Source organism: Nerophis lumbriciformis, linkage group LG27 (assembly GCF_033978685.3).
Source record: "Nerophis lumbriciformis linkage group LG27, RoL_Nlum_v2.1, whole genome shotgun sequence".
NCBI lineage: Eukaryota > Metazoa > Chordata > Actinopteri > Syngnathiformes > Syngnathidae > Nerophis > Nerophis lumbriciformis.
Genome location: NC_084574.2, coordinates 13,023,552 through 13,037,906, shown reverse-complemented (window position 1 = coordinate 13,037,906; position 14,355 = coordinate 13,023,552). Strand labels below are relative to the sequence as shown.

Sequence of the window (14,355 nt, the reverse complement as noted above, 5' to 3'; positions counted from 1 at the left end):
GTAGGTCAAGATATCTTATTCCAAGATATTCCATCAATCAAACTTTGTTTTTGTATTACTTTTCATACACCGGCAAGTGGCAACACAAAGTGCTTTACACCAAAAAAAAAAAAAAGGTAGAAGAACATACATAGCACTATTGACAATAACAAAACATGGCATGACACCAAGGATTGAGGAAAAAAACACTGGAGAATCACTCAAATTAACGCCATCTAAAAATAATATAAAATATTTAAAAGTACCGTATTTTTCGGAGTATAAGTCGCTCCGTAGTATAACTCGCACTGGCCGAAAATGCATAATAAAGAAGGAAAAACACATTTATAAGTCGCATTTTTTTGGGAAATGTATTTGATCAAACCCAACACCAAGAATAGACATTTGAAAGGCAATTTAAAATAAATAAAGAATAGTGAACAACAGGCTGAATAAGTGTACGTTATATGAGGCATAAATAACCAACTGAGAACGTGCCTGGTATGTTAACGTAACATATTATGGTAAGAGTTGTTCAAATAACTATAACATATAGAACATGCTATACGTTTACCAAAGAATCTGTCACTCTTAATCGCTAAATCCCATGAAATCTTATACGTCTAGTCTCTTACGTGAATGAGCTAAATAATATTATTTGATATTTTACGGTAATGTGTTAATCATTTCACACATAAGTCGTTCCTGAGTATAAGTCGCAAACTATGAAAAAAACTGTGACTTATAGTCTGAAAAATACGGTGTATATATAAATACAAAATTTTAATAATACATGAGTAAATACATACAAATATATCATTGAGAGAATAATAGTAGTAATGAAAGCAATAAATAACAGATACTACCATAATAAAAAAACAAAAGACCTAAGAAGAGTTTAGTATTTTAAAAAAAATGATCAATGGATGCAGTCCCGAAGCTTTTTGTTCCACAGGGGGTGCGATAGTGGCTAAATGCCACCCCACCGTGTGTCTTTGTTATAGTATTTGGTAAAGATAACATTTTGGTGCCAGAGGACCTCACCCAGCAGGCACAAGACCCCACTGGGGTGAGTTTTTCCTTGCCCTTATGTGGGCTCTGTACCGAGGATGTCGTTGTGACTTGAGCAGCCCTTTGAGACACTTGTGATTTAGGGCTATATAAATAAACATTGATTGATTGATTGCTACAACGTTGATTATACATACATGTCCTTTAAAACTGACTTCCAAACATCCATCCAATCTCTACAGCTTGTCCCTGTCAACGTTGCAAAATAGTTGTATTTATAAATTGAGACAACCTTGATGTCTAACATTGGATCCACGCTGTTGGTTGGGAAATGACCACATTTCAATAGTCAAATCAATGTCAGAATCTAACATTGATTCAACGTTGTCTAAAGCATGTTGTTCCAACTTTAAGTTTGAGTTGCTCAACTTCAGGACCTAATTCAACAAGTTCACAATGTAGTTTCAATGTCATGGATCCGCCATGGTTGATATGGTAAAAGCAGGTCAAATAGATAAGAAGGCGCAAGGCCATTAAGACATTTAAAAACTAATAATAGAACTTTAAAATCGACCCTGAAGCAGACGGGGAGGCAATCGAGAGACTTTAAAACTGGTGTAATGTGCTCCCATCCTCTGGTCCTCGTCAGCAGACGTGCATGTAAGTTTTGTTATAATTGTAGATTTCTAATATTCTTTTTGGGAAGACAAGAGAGCAGACTGCAAAAAGAGCTGTCAAAATATAAGATAAAAAGTCAAGATTTTGGGGGGGAAAAAATACCAAAAACTAGTTAAATTAATTTGCTGCATAGACATTAAATTTTACTTGATAAAACATCTTAAATTAGGATTTGTATATCTAGAAATTAGCAGGACTTCTAAACTATTATGAAAACAAGCATTATTCAACTTGGAATTCTGAAATTAAGTATCCTTGGAATGTTGCAAAATCTTTACACAAGATTTTCTATGTGGGGGGGGGGGGGTATCTTATTTGAATAGTTATTTTCTTAATGACATTTTCTTTTGAACTAAAATAGAAAAACATATAAATATTCATGCTAAAATTAAGATTAGTTAGTAACTAAAAATAGGTAAATATCTCTTAAAGGGGAACTGCACTTTCTTGGGGGGAATTTTGCCTATCATTATGAAAGACATGACGATGGATGTATTTCTTATTTTTTATGCATTCTAAATATTAAATAAATGTGATCAAAAGTCCGCTTACAATGGAGCCTATGGGATCTGCCCTATTCCGCCTATTAAGCTCTTAAAAAAACATCCAAACACCTCCATTAAGGTTTTATATACATGATGTAAGTATATATGTAATGTAGTAACAGGCACACTTATAGTAACATTTAATATTTACCTATTTTGCTCATTTTAAGCATACGAGGAGCATTAATTTCAAAAACACATCACGCTTGCTTTTTTTTTTTCTTCACCACTGATTTTTACTCACTGCAGACTTCATGAGAGCCAACAAACATAAAACATTACTTACTGTACAAGGTCTGCTGGCATTAGGATGCCGACTGCTAGGATGATCATATATTCCCATTTAGATGAAGACTGGCTCATAATCCTCACTAAAAAACGAGACCAAGCGTCCTTTCGTGTCATTATCGCCATTTCCGGGTCCCAAATGGCTGTCAAAGTGTACCAACTTGTCGGAATACGTCCTCAGACTTGCTCTGTCCAGTTGAGATGCATGATTTAGAATAAACTACTAGGGAGCAAGGAAGCGAGGAAACACCTCACCAGTCAATCATGTCGAACCCAGGCCGTTGAAAATAGTTTGGCTGCGTTAGCACTTATAATAACAATATCACTAATACTTGGATAATATTTAAATCACAATATGTAAATAGAGTATTGTTGGCGGTTTTTGAATGGTTATTTATTGGATTTTATGGGCGAAATAGAGGACCTCTTATTGGCTCCAGTGTAAGTAGACTTTTATTTACGTTTGTTTACAAGTTAGAATGCGTTAGAAAAAAAAAATCAATCTGTCGTTACGTCTCTCATAATGATTGTGAACGATAGGCAAAAAAAGTGCAGTTCCCCTTTTAAAACTACGGACTTTTCTAGGAATACAATTTAAAATATTGGCAAGTGGCAAACCATTTGCTGTGCAAGGTATTACAAAGACTAATAAAGGAACTAAAAGTTTGCATTAGCATTGTGTGTTGGCCTGAGAGAGAAAAGGGCGGACTCTGGCTATGTTCTTAAGATGGACACTTTATCGTATCATCATTATTATTATTATCATAATAACATGATTTTCAAAATGGCCCCCAGGCCGCACTTTGACCATTCCTGCTCTATACGCTCTGTGTGGCATTCAGAACATAACAAGCATTATCCACATAGGTGTTGCCTTACCTCCTGGCAGGCTGATGGGTCCGCATCCATGCTTCTCCTCGTAGATGTCAGCGCTGATGTAGATGTGCTTCTTGCACAGCCTCCACAGGCCAAAGTGAGCCGCTTCGCAGGTGTCATTGACCTTCTTCACCTGAGGGCTGAGCACGGCCCAGTAGTCCGTCACCACCGCGGTGAACATGCAGGCCATGCCCACCAGCAGCACAAAAATGGCAATATTTATCTTGGTGCGCTTGTGCATTCTTCCCGGCGCTCAGTGTTTAGTCTTGCGTAAAGTAGAAAATAAATATTTATCAGCGCGATACACGTTGGAGGCTCGCTCCCTCTTCAGACGCGGCAGACTTCTCGGCTGTGTCCTCTGTGTTTAGAGTCCGCGCCCGTGATTCCAAGTGAAGTCAGGCTGCCTCGTTCCACTTCCAAATACTTTTTTTGTGCCTGCTCACTGAGATCCACTCTGCGACCGAGGGGGGCTGCAAGTTTAGAGGCACAGCTGTCGAGGGAGATCAGGAAAGCTGATGCCCAAACCAACTGTCTGCCCTGGCAGGCAAAGGGTGTGTCAGGGGTGCAAGCGGTAGTCAGTGTTATGAAAAGTAAGCAGAGCGTCTGTAATGCTATAAATTTGACCGATGAGTTAAGTGGTGTGCCTATCTGGTTACTCACAGCATGTATGAATAAGTGCACCCATCTAAACACTAACCCTCTCCAGAGTGTAGCAGCATTTCAAAAAGAAAATGCCCTGTAAATGTTTAAAATAATTTTGCACATACAGCATTCCTGCACCTGGCTCTTTGGGGTGTGTCTTCAAAGATGTGTTAAACTGGTTGTGATGGCCTTATTTTTTTATTTTTTTTAATTTCAGACAATGAATGAACTTGAACAATGAACATTACTTTTATTTTCATTGAAGATGCTTGTTGGCGGACACACTGCGATTAGCTTTTAGTTTTTTGTATGATTTTTTTCTTGAATTCAGCACAGTTTTTCACTGTCTTTATCAAAGTGCTGGCAACTTTCTTGGGCCCCATGGTGGCCTATTTTGTAGTCTTACTCAATAAAAAAAAAAAAAAGCATTAACAAACACAGATACTTTAAAAACTTTTCAATGCTTTTTGGCCTCTTGTCCACACACAAACACATACTGTTATTTCCGGGCTATAGAGACACACCCACCTCATTTTTGGAAATGCATTGGCCCCCCAAGTCTATAGGCCATAGGTGTATACATTAGGGATCGACTGATTATCGACCGGGCCGGCGCCAATATTTGGCATTTTGAGGTATATTTGTATCGACCGTCTTTTATCGGTATCGTCCGATATATATACAGATACATATGTATATACAGTATGTGTGTGTATATATGTGTGTATATATATATATATATATATATATATATATATATATATATATATATATATATATATATATATATGTATATGTATATGTGTATATTTATGTATATACTAGAGATGCGCGGTTTGCGGACGAAAATTAGATTTTAAATAGATTCAGGCGGGTGGCAGTTAAACCAATTCGGAAATATATATACATAGTTAAATGTTGTTACCCACATACGAAAAACGAGCAGGCACCTGCAGCATATGCCACAACAGAAGAAGAAGAAAAAAAGAGAAGGACACTTTTACGGAGCAGAGAAGGGACGCCTCGCCGGGGTCCGGGACCGAGGCCCCTTCCCCCGAGAGGGCCCCACCGGGAGCCGTAGCTGAGGTGATCCGCGAGAAGGGCCCGACGCACGTCCAGGGTCACCACCGCGCCCATCGCACCGACACCCCGCCTCGTCCGCCTTCGCCGCGGCCGGCGTCACGCGCAGCAGGTAAGCAGCTTACCTGCCCGCCACCCCCGTGGCCGGGGGCTCGTAACAGGGGTCACTCCGCGCGCTCCGCCCGCGCAGCTTACCTGCCCGCCACCCCTGTTGCCGGGGGCGCGTAACAGGGGTCACTCCGCTCGCAGTGCGCTCACGAAAGGGGTGGGGCTCACCCTGGTTGATATAGACAGCAGGACGGTGGCCATGGAAGTCGGAACCCGCTAAGGAGTGTGTAACAACCCACCTGCCGAATCAACTAGCCCTGAAAATGGATGGCGCTGGAGTGCTCTAAAACTTGCTGGTAGACGGCTGCGTTGACCCTGGATCTCAGGAAACAGAGTGGACCGACACCAGCAGATGACATGGCACCCCAAACCATCACTGATGGTGGAAACTTTACACTAGACTTCAGGCAACGTGGATCCTGTGCCTCTCCTGTCTTCCTCCAGACTCTGGGACCTCGATTTCCAAAGGAAATGCAAAATTTGCATGGTTGGGTGATGGTTTGGGGTGCCATGTCATCTGCTGGTGTCGGTCCACTCTGTTTCCTGAGATCCAGGGTCAACGCAGCCGTCTACCAGCAAGTTTTAGAGCACTTCATGCTTCCTGCTGCTGACCTGCTCTATGGAGATGGAGATTTCAAGTTCCAACAGGACTTGGCGCCTGCACACAGCGCAAAATCTACCCGTGCCTGGTTTACGGACCATGGTATTTCTGTTCTAAATTGGCCCGCCAACTCCCATGACCTTAGCCCCATAGAAAATCTGTGGGGTATTGTGAAAAGGAAGATGCAGAATGCCAGACCCAAAAACGCAGAAGAGTTGAAGGCCACTATCAGAGCAACCTGGGCTCTCATAACACCTGAGCAGTGCCAGAAACTCATCGACTCCATGCCACGCCGCATTAACGCAGTAATTGAGGCAAAAGGAGCTCCAACCAAGTATTGAGTATTGTACATGCTCATATTTTTCATTTTCATACTTTTCAGTTGGCCAACATTTCTAAAAATCCCTTTTTTGTATTAGCCTTAAGTAATATTCTAATTTTGTGACACACGGAATTTTGGATTTTCATTTGTTGCCACTTCAAATCATCAAAATTAAATGAAATAAACATTTGAATGCATCAGTCTGTGTGCAATGAATAAATATAATGTACAAGTTACACCTTTTGAATGCAATTACTGAAATAAATCAAGTTTTTCAAAATATTCTAATTTACTGGCTTTTACCTGTATATATCAGTGACGTGCAGTCAGGGAGGCAGGTGAGGCGGGGCCTCACGTGCCATCATGGAAAGAAAAAAAATTTAAAAAGAAAAAAATTAAATTGTTATGTATCCAGTGATTATACTATAAAGTTATTTTCCATTTAACTTCACCAGTTTTAGATTATTTTTATTCAAAATCGCTGAATTTTCACATTTGCCGTTCAAATGCTGAGAAGAGACTTGCGGTGAGTCACCAGCCAGTTGAGCCTCGCCATGGATTGCGCAATGACTTGGCTAACTGCTGGCCTGCTGTGCAGTGAGACCGTATTCATCCATCCATCCATTTTCTACCGCTTATTCCCTTTGGGGTCGCTGGAGCCTATCTCAGCTACAATTATATTATACATTTCCATAGTTTAGTTAGCTGAGGTATATAATACACATAATAGTACAGTGTATTTTGTCAACAACTGTATGTGTGTAACGTATTTCTTGTGCTGAGCAATCATAAAACTGCTGCGAAGACGCACTGGCTGAGGCTCGCAGTAATCCCGCCTCCTGGTGGTAGAGGGCGGTAGTGATCCCAGAGATCATTCTTGCGACTACTCGGCTGCAGAATAAGTGACAACAAGCAGCAACAGTTAGCAGCGATCATTTATTTTTTTCCCCTCGCCTGGACTTTTAACATGGAGGATTACATATCTAAAATAAAACAGTTTTCTAAACTGGACTTTCAATCGAAGCAGGAGGTAATACTTAAAGGAAGATCTCCATCGAGACAGACTTTTAAAACTGAAGAAAGATAAGGAAGACTTCTATAAACACGTTATTGAGGTCCATGCAGCGCATGGACTTCATTTATAAGTAAAGGTAAGATCATAATAACGTTTTTTTTTTTTTTTTAAATGTGCTTTTTTGTGTGCTACAGTTTGTATGCGTAAAGTTAAAGTACCAATGATTGTCACACACACACTAGGTGTGGTGAAATGTGTCCTCTGCATTTGACCCATCCCCTTGATCACCCCCTGGGAGGTGAGGGGAGCAGTGGGCAGCAGTGGCGCCGTGCTTGGGAGTAATTTTTGGTGATTTAACCCCCAATTCCAACCCTTGATGCTGAGTGCCAAGCAGGGAAGAATGCTGGTATGAGCTTTTAAACATAACCCGTTAACTGCTGCCAATCAAATGGTGAATAAGATACTCTTTAGGGTTCATATGTTTGTAAATCTGACTGTGATGAAGTCAGTGCCTCACCAGTCATGAACCTCACCGCATGTCACTGATATATATATATATATATATATATATATATATATATATATATATATATACTATATTGCCAAAAGTGTTTGGCCACCCATCCAAATGATCAGAATCAGGTGTCCTAATCACTTGGCCCGGCCACAGGGGTATAAAATCAAGCACTTAGGCATGGAGACTGTTTCTACAAACATTTGTGAAAAAATGGGCCGCTCTCAGGAGCTCAGTGATTTCCAGCATGGAACTGTCATGGGATGCCAGTTGTGCAACATATCCAGTCGTGAAATTTCTTCGCTCCTAAATACTCCAAAGTCAACTGTCGGCTTTATTACAAGAAAATGGAAGAGTTTGGGAACAACAGCAACTCAGCCACGAAGTGGTAGGCCACGTAAACTGACAGAGAGGGGTCAGCGGATGCTGAAGCGCATAGTGCAAAGAGGTTGCCGATTTTCTGCACAGTCAGTTGCTACAGAGCTCCAAACTTCTTGTGGCCTTTCAATTAGCCCACGTACAGTACGCAGAGAGCTTCATGGAATGGGTTCCAATGGCCGAGCACTGCATCTAAACCATACATCACCAAGTCCAATGCAAAGAGTTGGATGCAGTGGTGTAAAGCACGTCACCACTGGACTCTAGAGCAGTGGAGATGCCTTCTCTGGTGTGAGACTTGAGAGGAGAGGCGTGCGGGTGTGTTCGGGGGTTAAAATGCGTGCCTGGTGGCGGGTCTGTTGATCACTCTATATATATATTTTTGCAATCGACAGGTAGTGTCCCAAAAATTGACTGGTTGATTGCGATCGACGGGTTGGCGACCCCTGAAATATAGGGGTTGCAGGATTGATATATATTTATTTTAATGATGTTAAAACTATTAATTTTCACCAGAGAAAAAATATAATTGAACAATTTATTTCCCATTATTTCGTTTCAGTACAAAACATCCATCAAAATGCATTCAAGTTTGATTAAAAAGGTTTAAAAAGGTTTTCACATAAATATAAAAAGTGTGAACAAAAGTTGCAAAAGGAAGGTGGCGGACCTGCAAATAAAATTGGTCTTTGGGCCCCAATTTAGCCTGAATATACAACTTACTAGAGGATTCAAACCCCGGCCGAGTCATACCAAAGACTATAAAAATGGGACTCAGCATCAAGGGTTGGAATTGGGGGTTAAATCACCAAAAATGATTCTCGGGTGCGGCCACCGCTGCTGCTCACTGCGCCCCTCACCTCCCAGGGGGTGATCAAGGGTGATGGGTCAAATGCAGAGAATAATTTCGCCACACCTCGTGTGTGTGACAATCATTGGTACTTTAACTTAACTTTAACTTATAAAATACAAAAACCACCACTTGAGAATCTTTGTTTGGGCACTCAATGAAACACAGCCAAACAGACTAGTTTGTTGGATTACCAAGATATTTTTTGCAATAGTTGTCGAAAACTAGGTTGTACAAAAACGAGGTACTACTCTATTTGTATTTTCATTCTTCTGGATACAGTGGATCCTCCAAAGTTGAAACCAATCTTTTCCAGCACACTGGTCTGACTTCCATTTATAATCTGCCGGCTTCATAAAATCTTGACTTCCAAGTCGATTAATTGCAACTTTACTAAATGCCATACAGCTATAAAATGAAGTTAACCTGGGGAACTGCACTTTTTGGAGGAATTTTGCCTTGCATTCACAATCCTTATGTAAGACAAGTACACATATGTTGTTCTTTTTTTATGCATTCTAAATCGTAAATACATTTTAGCAAACGTTAGTTAACAATGGAGTCCTATGGAGCGCCCACAGAGCCCTCTAAAAAAACATTCAAATACTCTAATTACATGTCGTGACCTAAATATTACCCAAGGATTAGCGACATTGTTTTTATAATCCCAACTGTGGTACAGTTTTCCATTTACAGTAACACACCATGAATACAACAACCTTCAGTGCCACGGTAAAAAATAGCAGCTCAGTCACCAGGTTTTTACCTAAAAAAGCCTGTGGTACCGTTTTTTCCAATTTACACTAATATGCTGTTAAACTACTATATTTTTATGATAAAATTCCATAAAACCAAATTTTTTTTTTTACAGTGTATTTGAAAAAATTTCAAATTGAAATGCAAAGGTAATTGTCTAATAATATCATAATATGAATTCTTATACCGTATTTTTCGGACTATAAGGCGCACTTAAAATCCTTAAATTTTCTCAAAACTCGACAGTGCGCCTTATCGCCTAATGTATGGAATAATTTTGGTTGTGCTTACCGACCTCGAAGCTATTTTATTTGGTACATGGTGAAATGATAAGTGTGACCAGTAGATGGAAGTCACACGTAAGAAATACGTGCAGACTGCAATATGATGGCAGTCAAAAATAAGAGATACATGTAGACTGCAATATGACTTAAGTAAACAACACCAAAATGGTATATGTTCCATTGAAAATATAGAACATTACACACGGCGCTCAAAAATCTATCAAAATGTTTTAGTACGACTTTGGTAAGCTATGAAGCCGCACCGCTTGATGGATTGTACTGTGCTTCAACATACGAGTATTATTATGGTGTGTGTATAAGGTAAGACATATTATCTGGCGTTTTGTTTCGCAATATTATGCAAAAGCAACTTTTCTTACCTTCTGGTGCCTGCTGATCTGTATTGGGGATCTGCATAAGTCCTGAAAATTTGCGCGTGTCCGCCCTTGTAGTCCGTGGTCGATAAGCTTCTTCTTTTTCTCTATCTTCTTGTTATGGGACATTCATCCTCTGCTGTTGCCATTTCTAATATAAAGTAGTGTAAAGTTCTTACTTTTATCTGTCAGTAAACTCGCCATGAAAGCGCTAAAACATACCGGTGTAGTGAGTTTACATTATTCACCCAAGGAACTTTAGTTATTAGAGAGTTCCGGCCGGACGGTTTTTCACGGGACACATTTCCGGCGTTGTTGTTGCACTAGTGAGCCACGGATGAGGAGATGCTGCTCCGTTATTGATTTAGGTAAAGTCTGAATGTCATTAAAACAGTTCGCTACATCTTTTGACACTTCTTCCACCCCCGTCCTTGCACGCTACACCGTTACAACAAAGATGACGGAGAAAACATGCTGCTGAAGGTGAGGCACGTAAATATACCGCCCACAAAACGGCGCATCCTGAAGCGACTTTCAGAAAGCGACTTGAAGATGATCTGTAAAACATCATCTATGCCAGTGGTCCCCAACCTTTTTGTAACTGCGGACCGGTCAACGCTGGAAAATTTGTCCCACAAACCGGGGGGGTGGGGATGTTTTTTTTAAATTTTTTATTTTAAATTTTTTATTTATTTATTTATTTTTATTTTTTTTGTCATAAACAAATACAATCATGTGTGCTTATGGACTGTATCCCTGCAGACTGTATTGATCTATATTGATATATATTGTAGGAACCATAAATATTAATAACAGAATGATTTAATAAAAAATAAAAAAAAATTATTATTATTATTATTATTATTATTTTAATTTTATTTATTTTTTAATTTCTTGTGCGGCCCGGTACCATTCGATCCACGGACCGGTACCGTTTAAATGTACAGTTTAAATGTATGCAGACCGATACAAATAGTAACAATACCAAATCCCGTTTTTAGGCTGACACACCTTCTTCACCGTCCCCTGCCACAAAGAGCACTTGTCGTCAAGGCAAAGTGGATTTTGTTTGTTTGTTTTACCTTATAATTACATTTTATGCTTGATTATAATGTTTCTGTTTGATATATAGCTTTAAAAGTTGTTCTAAGAGTACAAACACTTTATAAACCTTTACTGAAATCGGGATTTTAGTCAAGACTGGACCCATTAACTCAGGGGTGCTCACACTTTTTCTGCAGGCGAGCTACTTTTCAATTGATCAAGTCGTGGGATCTACCTCATTCATATATATAATTTATATTTACTTATTTATGAAATATATGTTTTTGTTAACAAGTTAAAGGTGTATAATGATAATGCAAGCATGTTTAACACATATAGTTAATATTGTTAATACATTAAAGGTGTTTAATGATAATACAAGTATGTTTAATACATATAGTTAATATTGTTAACAAGTTAAAGGTGTTTAAAGATAATGCAAGCATGTTTAACACATATAGTTAATATTGTTAACAAGTTAAAGGTGGTTAAAAATAATACAAGCATGTTTAACACAAATAGTTAATATTGTTAACAAGTTAAAGGTGGTTAAAGATAATACAAGCATGTTTAACACATATAGATTCCTTTCTTTCATGAAGACAAGAATATAAGTTGGTGTATTACCTGATTGTGATGACTTGCATTGATAGGAATCAGACAGTGGTGATGATAACGTCCGCATTTTCGAATGGAGGAGAAAAAAAGTCCTCCTTTCTGTCCAATACCACATGAAAGTGGTTGGTTTTTGGCATCTTATTTGTCCAGCTTCCGTACTTCTTTGTATACACTTTACAAGAAATACATTGTCGGCAAACTCCGTAGCTTGCTTGCTTGTGCACGCCAGCTTTCTGAGACTCTTATTTTGGTAGCGCAGGCAGGATGAAGCAGAGCTTTTATTGTGCAACTGTGCAGTCGGTCTTTGGAGTTTTGACGACAGGTACGGCGCCAGAGTCTGTTGCAATAAAGTGTTTCTCGCCTTCCTGTCGGTAATTGTAATGAGCTGGCAGCAGCCAGCGTCATCTCAGAAGACCCTCGGGTGCCGTGAATGTCAATCAAGTGACGAAAGTGACGTCATAGTGAAGATTTATGATCGCTCCTTTTTAGGACTATTTTTTTAATGCCTGGCTGGTGATCGACTGACACACTCTCCGAGATCGACCGGTAGATCGCGATCGACGTAATGAGCACCCCTGCATTAACTTATTTAATAACCAATTAAGTTTGTAATTTAAGGTTCCACTGTAATGCCAACACAATGGACACATCTGAAATAATCTCAATATTATGGCCTAGCCTAGCAGGTCTAATTGTATTACCAAAATGAATTATCTATAAGTACAGTCACTTCATCACCATTGCTTGTCACCTGCAGTAGCAGCCATGCTTGACCTCATGCTAGAGCTTCTGGGGACCACTGATCTATGCAACATTTTGAGCAAAAAAACACCATTACATGTTATGTAGAACACAAGGAAGTCTTTTGCATTTCGAATTTTTTTTTGTTGCCATAATGCGCCATATAATTCGGTGTGCCTTTTGTATGAAAATACAGTAGACCTGACTAGACCCGCTCATCGGCAGTGCGCCTTATAATCTGGTGCGCCCTATGGTCCGGAAAATACGGTACATTAAAATTCATATGTTCACTGTTACAAGCGGCTTTCTGAGACAGCCGTAGCAGCATGTGGCCCTCAATGATAACAAGTTTGACACCACTGTTTGAACATGTCTCTGTCCTAGTGTACGTATTAGACAAATTACTTCCCACAATCCATCTGTAATAATGACTCTGGCATAAAGACTCCTGAAATAGAAGTGACCTCTGCCCTGCTTGTTCAACCTTTGACATTTGTCATCAATACATTGGCTTGTAGTGTTGGGGGTGTGCATGAGTCCTCAGGGAGAATTGTCATTAAGCAGTAATGGTGTAGACATTACGACGTATTGATTTCATTCTCACAGAACATAAAGCCGTATTGATTATCTTTTCATCATGTTGACTAAACCGTACTTAGCATGGATGAGAGTCATCAGTCACTCCTGTGCATACTTGAATTTGGAGACGCTGTCAACAGCTGTTTGTCAAAGTGCGTTGGCACAAGTTCATTTGATGCTGCATGTCCACTGCCTCAGTGTATTTCTTTGTGTAAAGGCTTGTTATTATTGATCTTCTGCTTGAAAAAGTCTGGGGATTGATGGAAGAAATAACTACCTACCCATCCTGAACTAAAAGCACCTTATGTTGTTTTGCAGGCTAATTGAGACATGGCAATGCTTCACACATGATCAAATCATAGCTTCAAGCCCGTTGTATTATGTAGGCTTGCCAACCGTCCTCTGAAAAACATAATCGTCCCGTTTTTGAAGACAAGAGTACACGCTCTGTATTGAACTGTCAAGAGACACACTTTGTCCTGTATTTTTATTACTTTGCAAATAAAGAATAGTCCGTAAAATACCAATAGATTCCATCAAATAGAGCTGTGATTGGCTAAGGCTAAACCAATTGATGCCAGCGTGTCTGATCGCTCACCTGTCAAACCCATTGCAGTTTGAATTTTCTGGCATTTGTTTTTCTTACCGAGTTAGAATGATCTGCCAAGCTTGTAGCAATCTGACTACAAATGCGACTTTTTTACCACAATGGCAAAATTGTGAAATTTGGAGATCATTTACTTCTACTATTAGTATGGCTATCTCACTTTCTTTACAACAAGTGTCATTTTGCAACTCTGCTTTGCTCCTACAGTTAGCTGGTGACACAGTAACTCAAAAAAGGGTCAAATTATATTGTTCTATAAGTGTTACATTCTGACATTATGCTTCTAATTAATGACCAATGATCACAAGGTGGCATAAAGACCACGGCCACAGGTGGGTTAATTTTGAATGTAACCAGTAAAAAGACAGTATTTCACCTTTCTATTTGTTTTGTCAAAGCAATTCTCATACTATGTTCCATGTTTTGTGTGTGTATATATATATATATATATATATATATATATAT

General features: G+C 39.4%; 1 protein-coding gene and 1 long non-coding RNA gene across 3 annotated transcripts in view; one reads left to right on the top strand and one right to left on the bottom strand.

Annotated features, from left to right (window-relative positions):
• Nucleotides 1–3,806, bottom strand: part of LOC133570148 (voltage-dependent calcium channel gamma-1 subunit-like) — a 42,963-nt gene extending 39,157 nt beyond the window's left edge. Inside the window, exon 1 of the mRNA XM_061922856.2 lies at nucleotides 3,381–3,806. Coding sequence (XP_061778840.1) covers nucleotides 3,381–3,618 — 238 coding nt within the window. The 5' untranslated portion in view covers nucleotides 3,619–3,806. The remainder of the gene's footprint in view (nucleotides 1–3,380) is intronic.
• LOC133570149 (uncharacterized) overlaps nucleotides 1–14,355 on the top strand; it is a 165,528-nt gene that overhangs the window by 46,190 nt on the left and 104,983 nt on the right. The window lies entirely within an intron of this gene.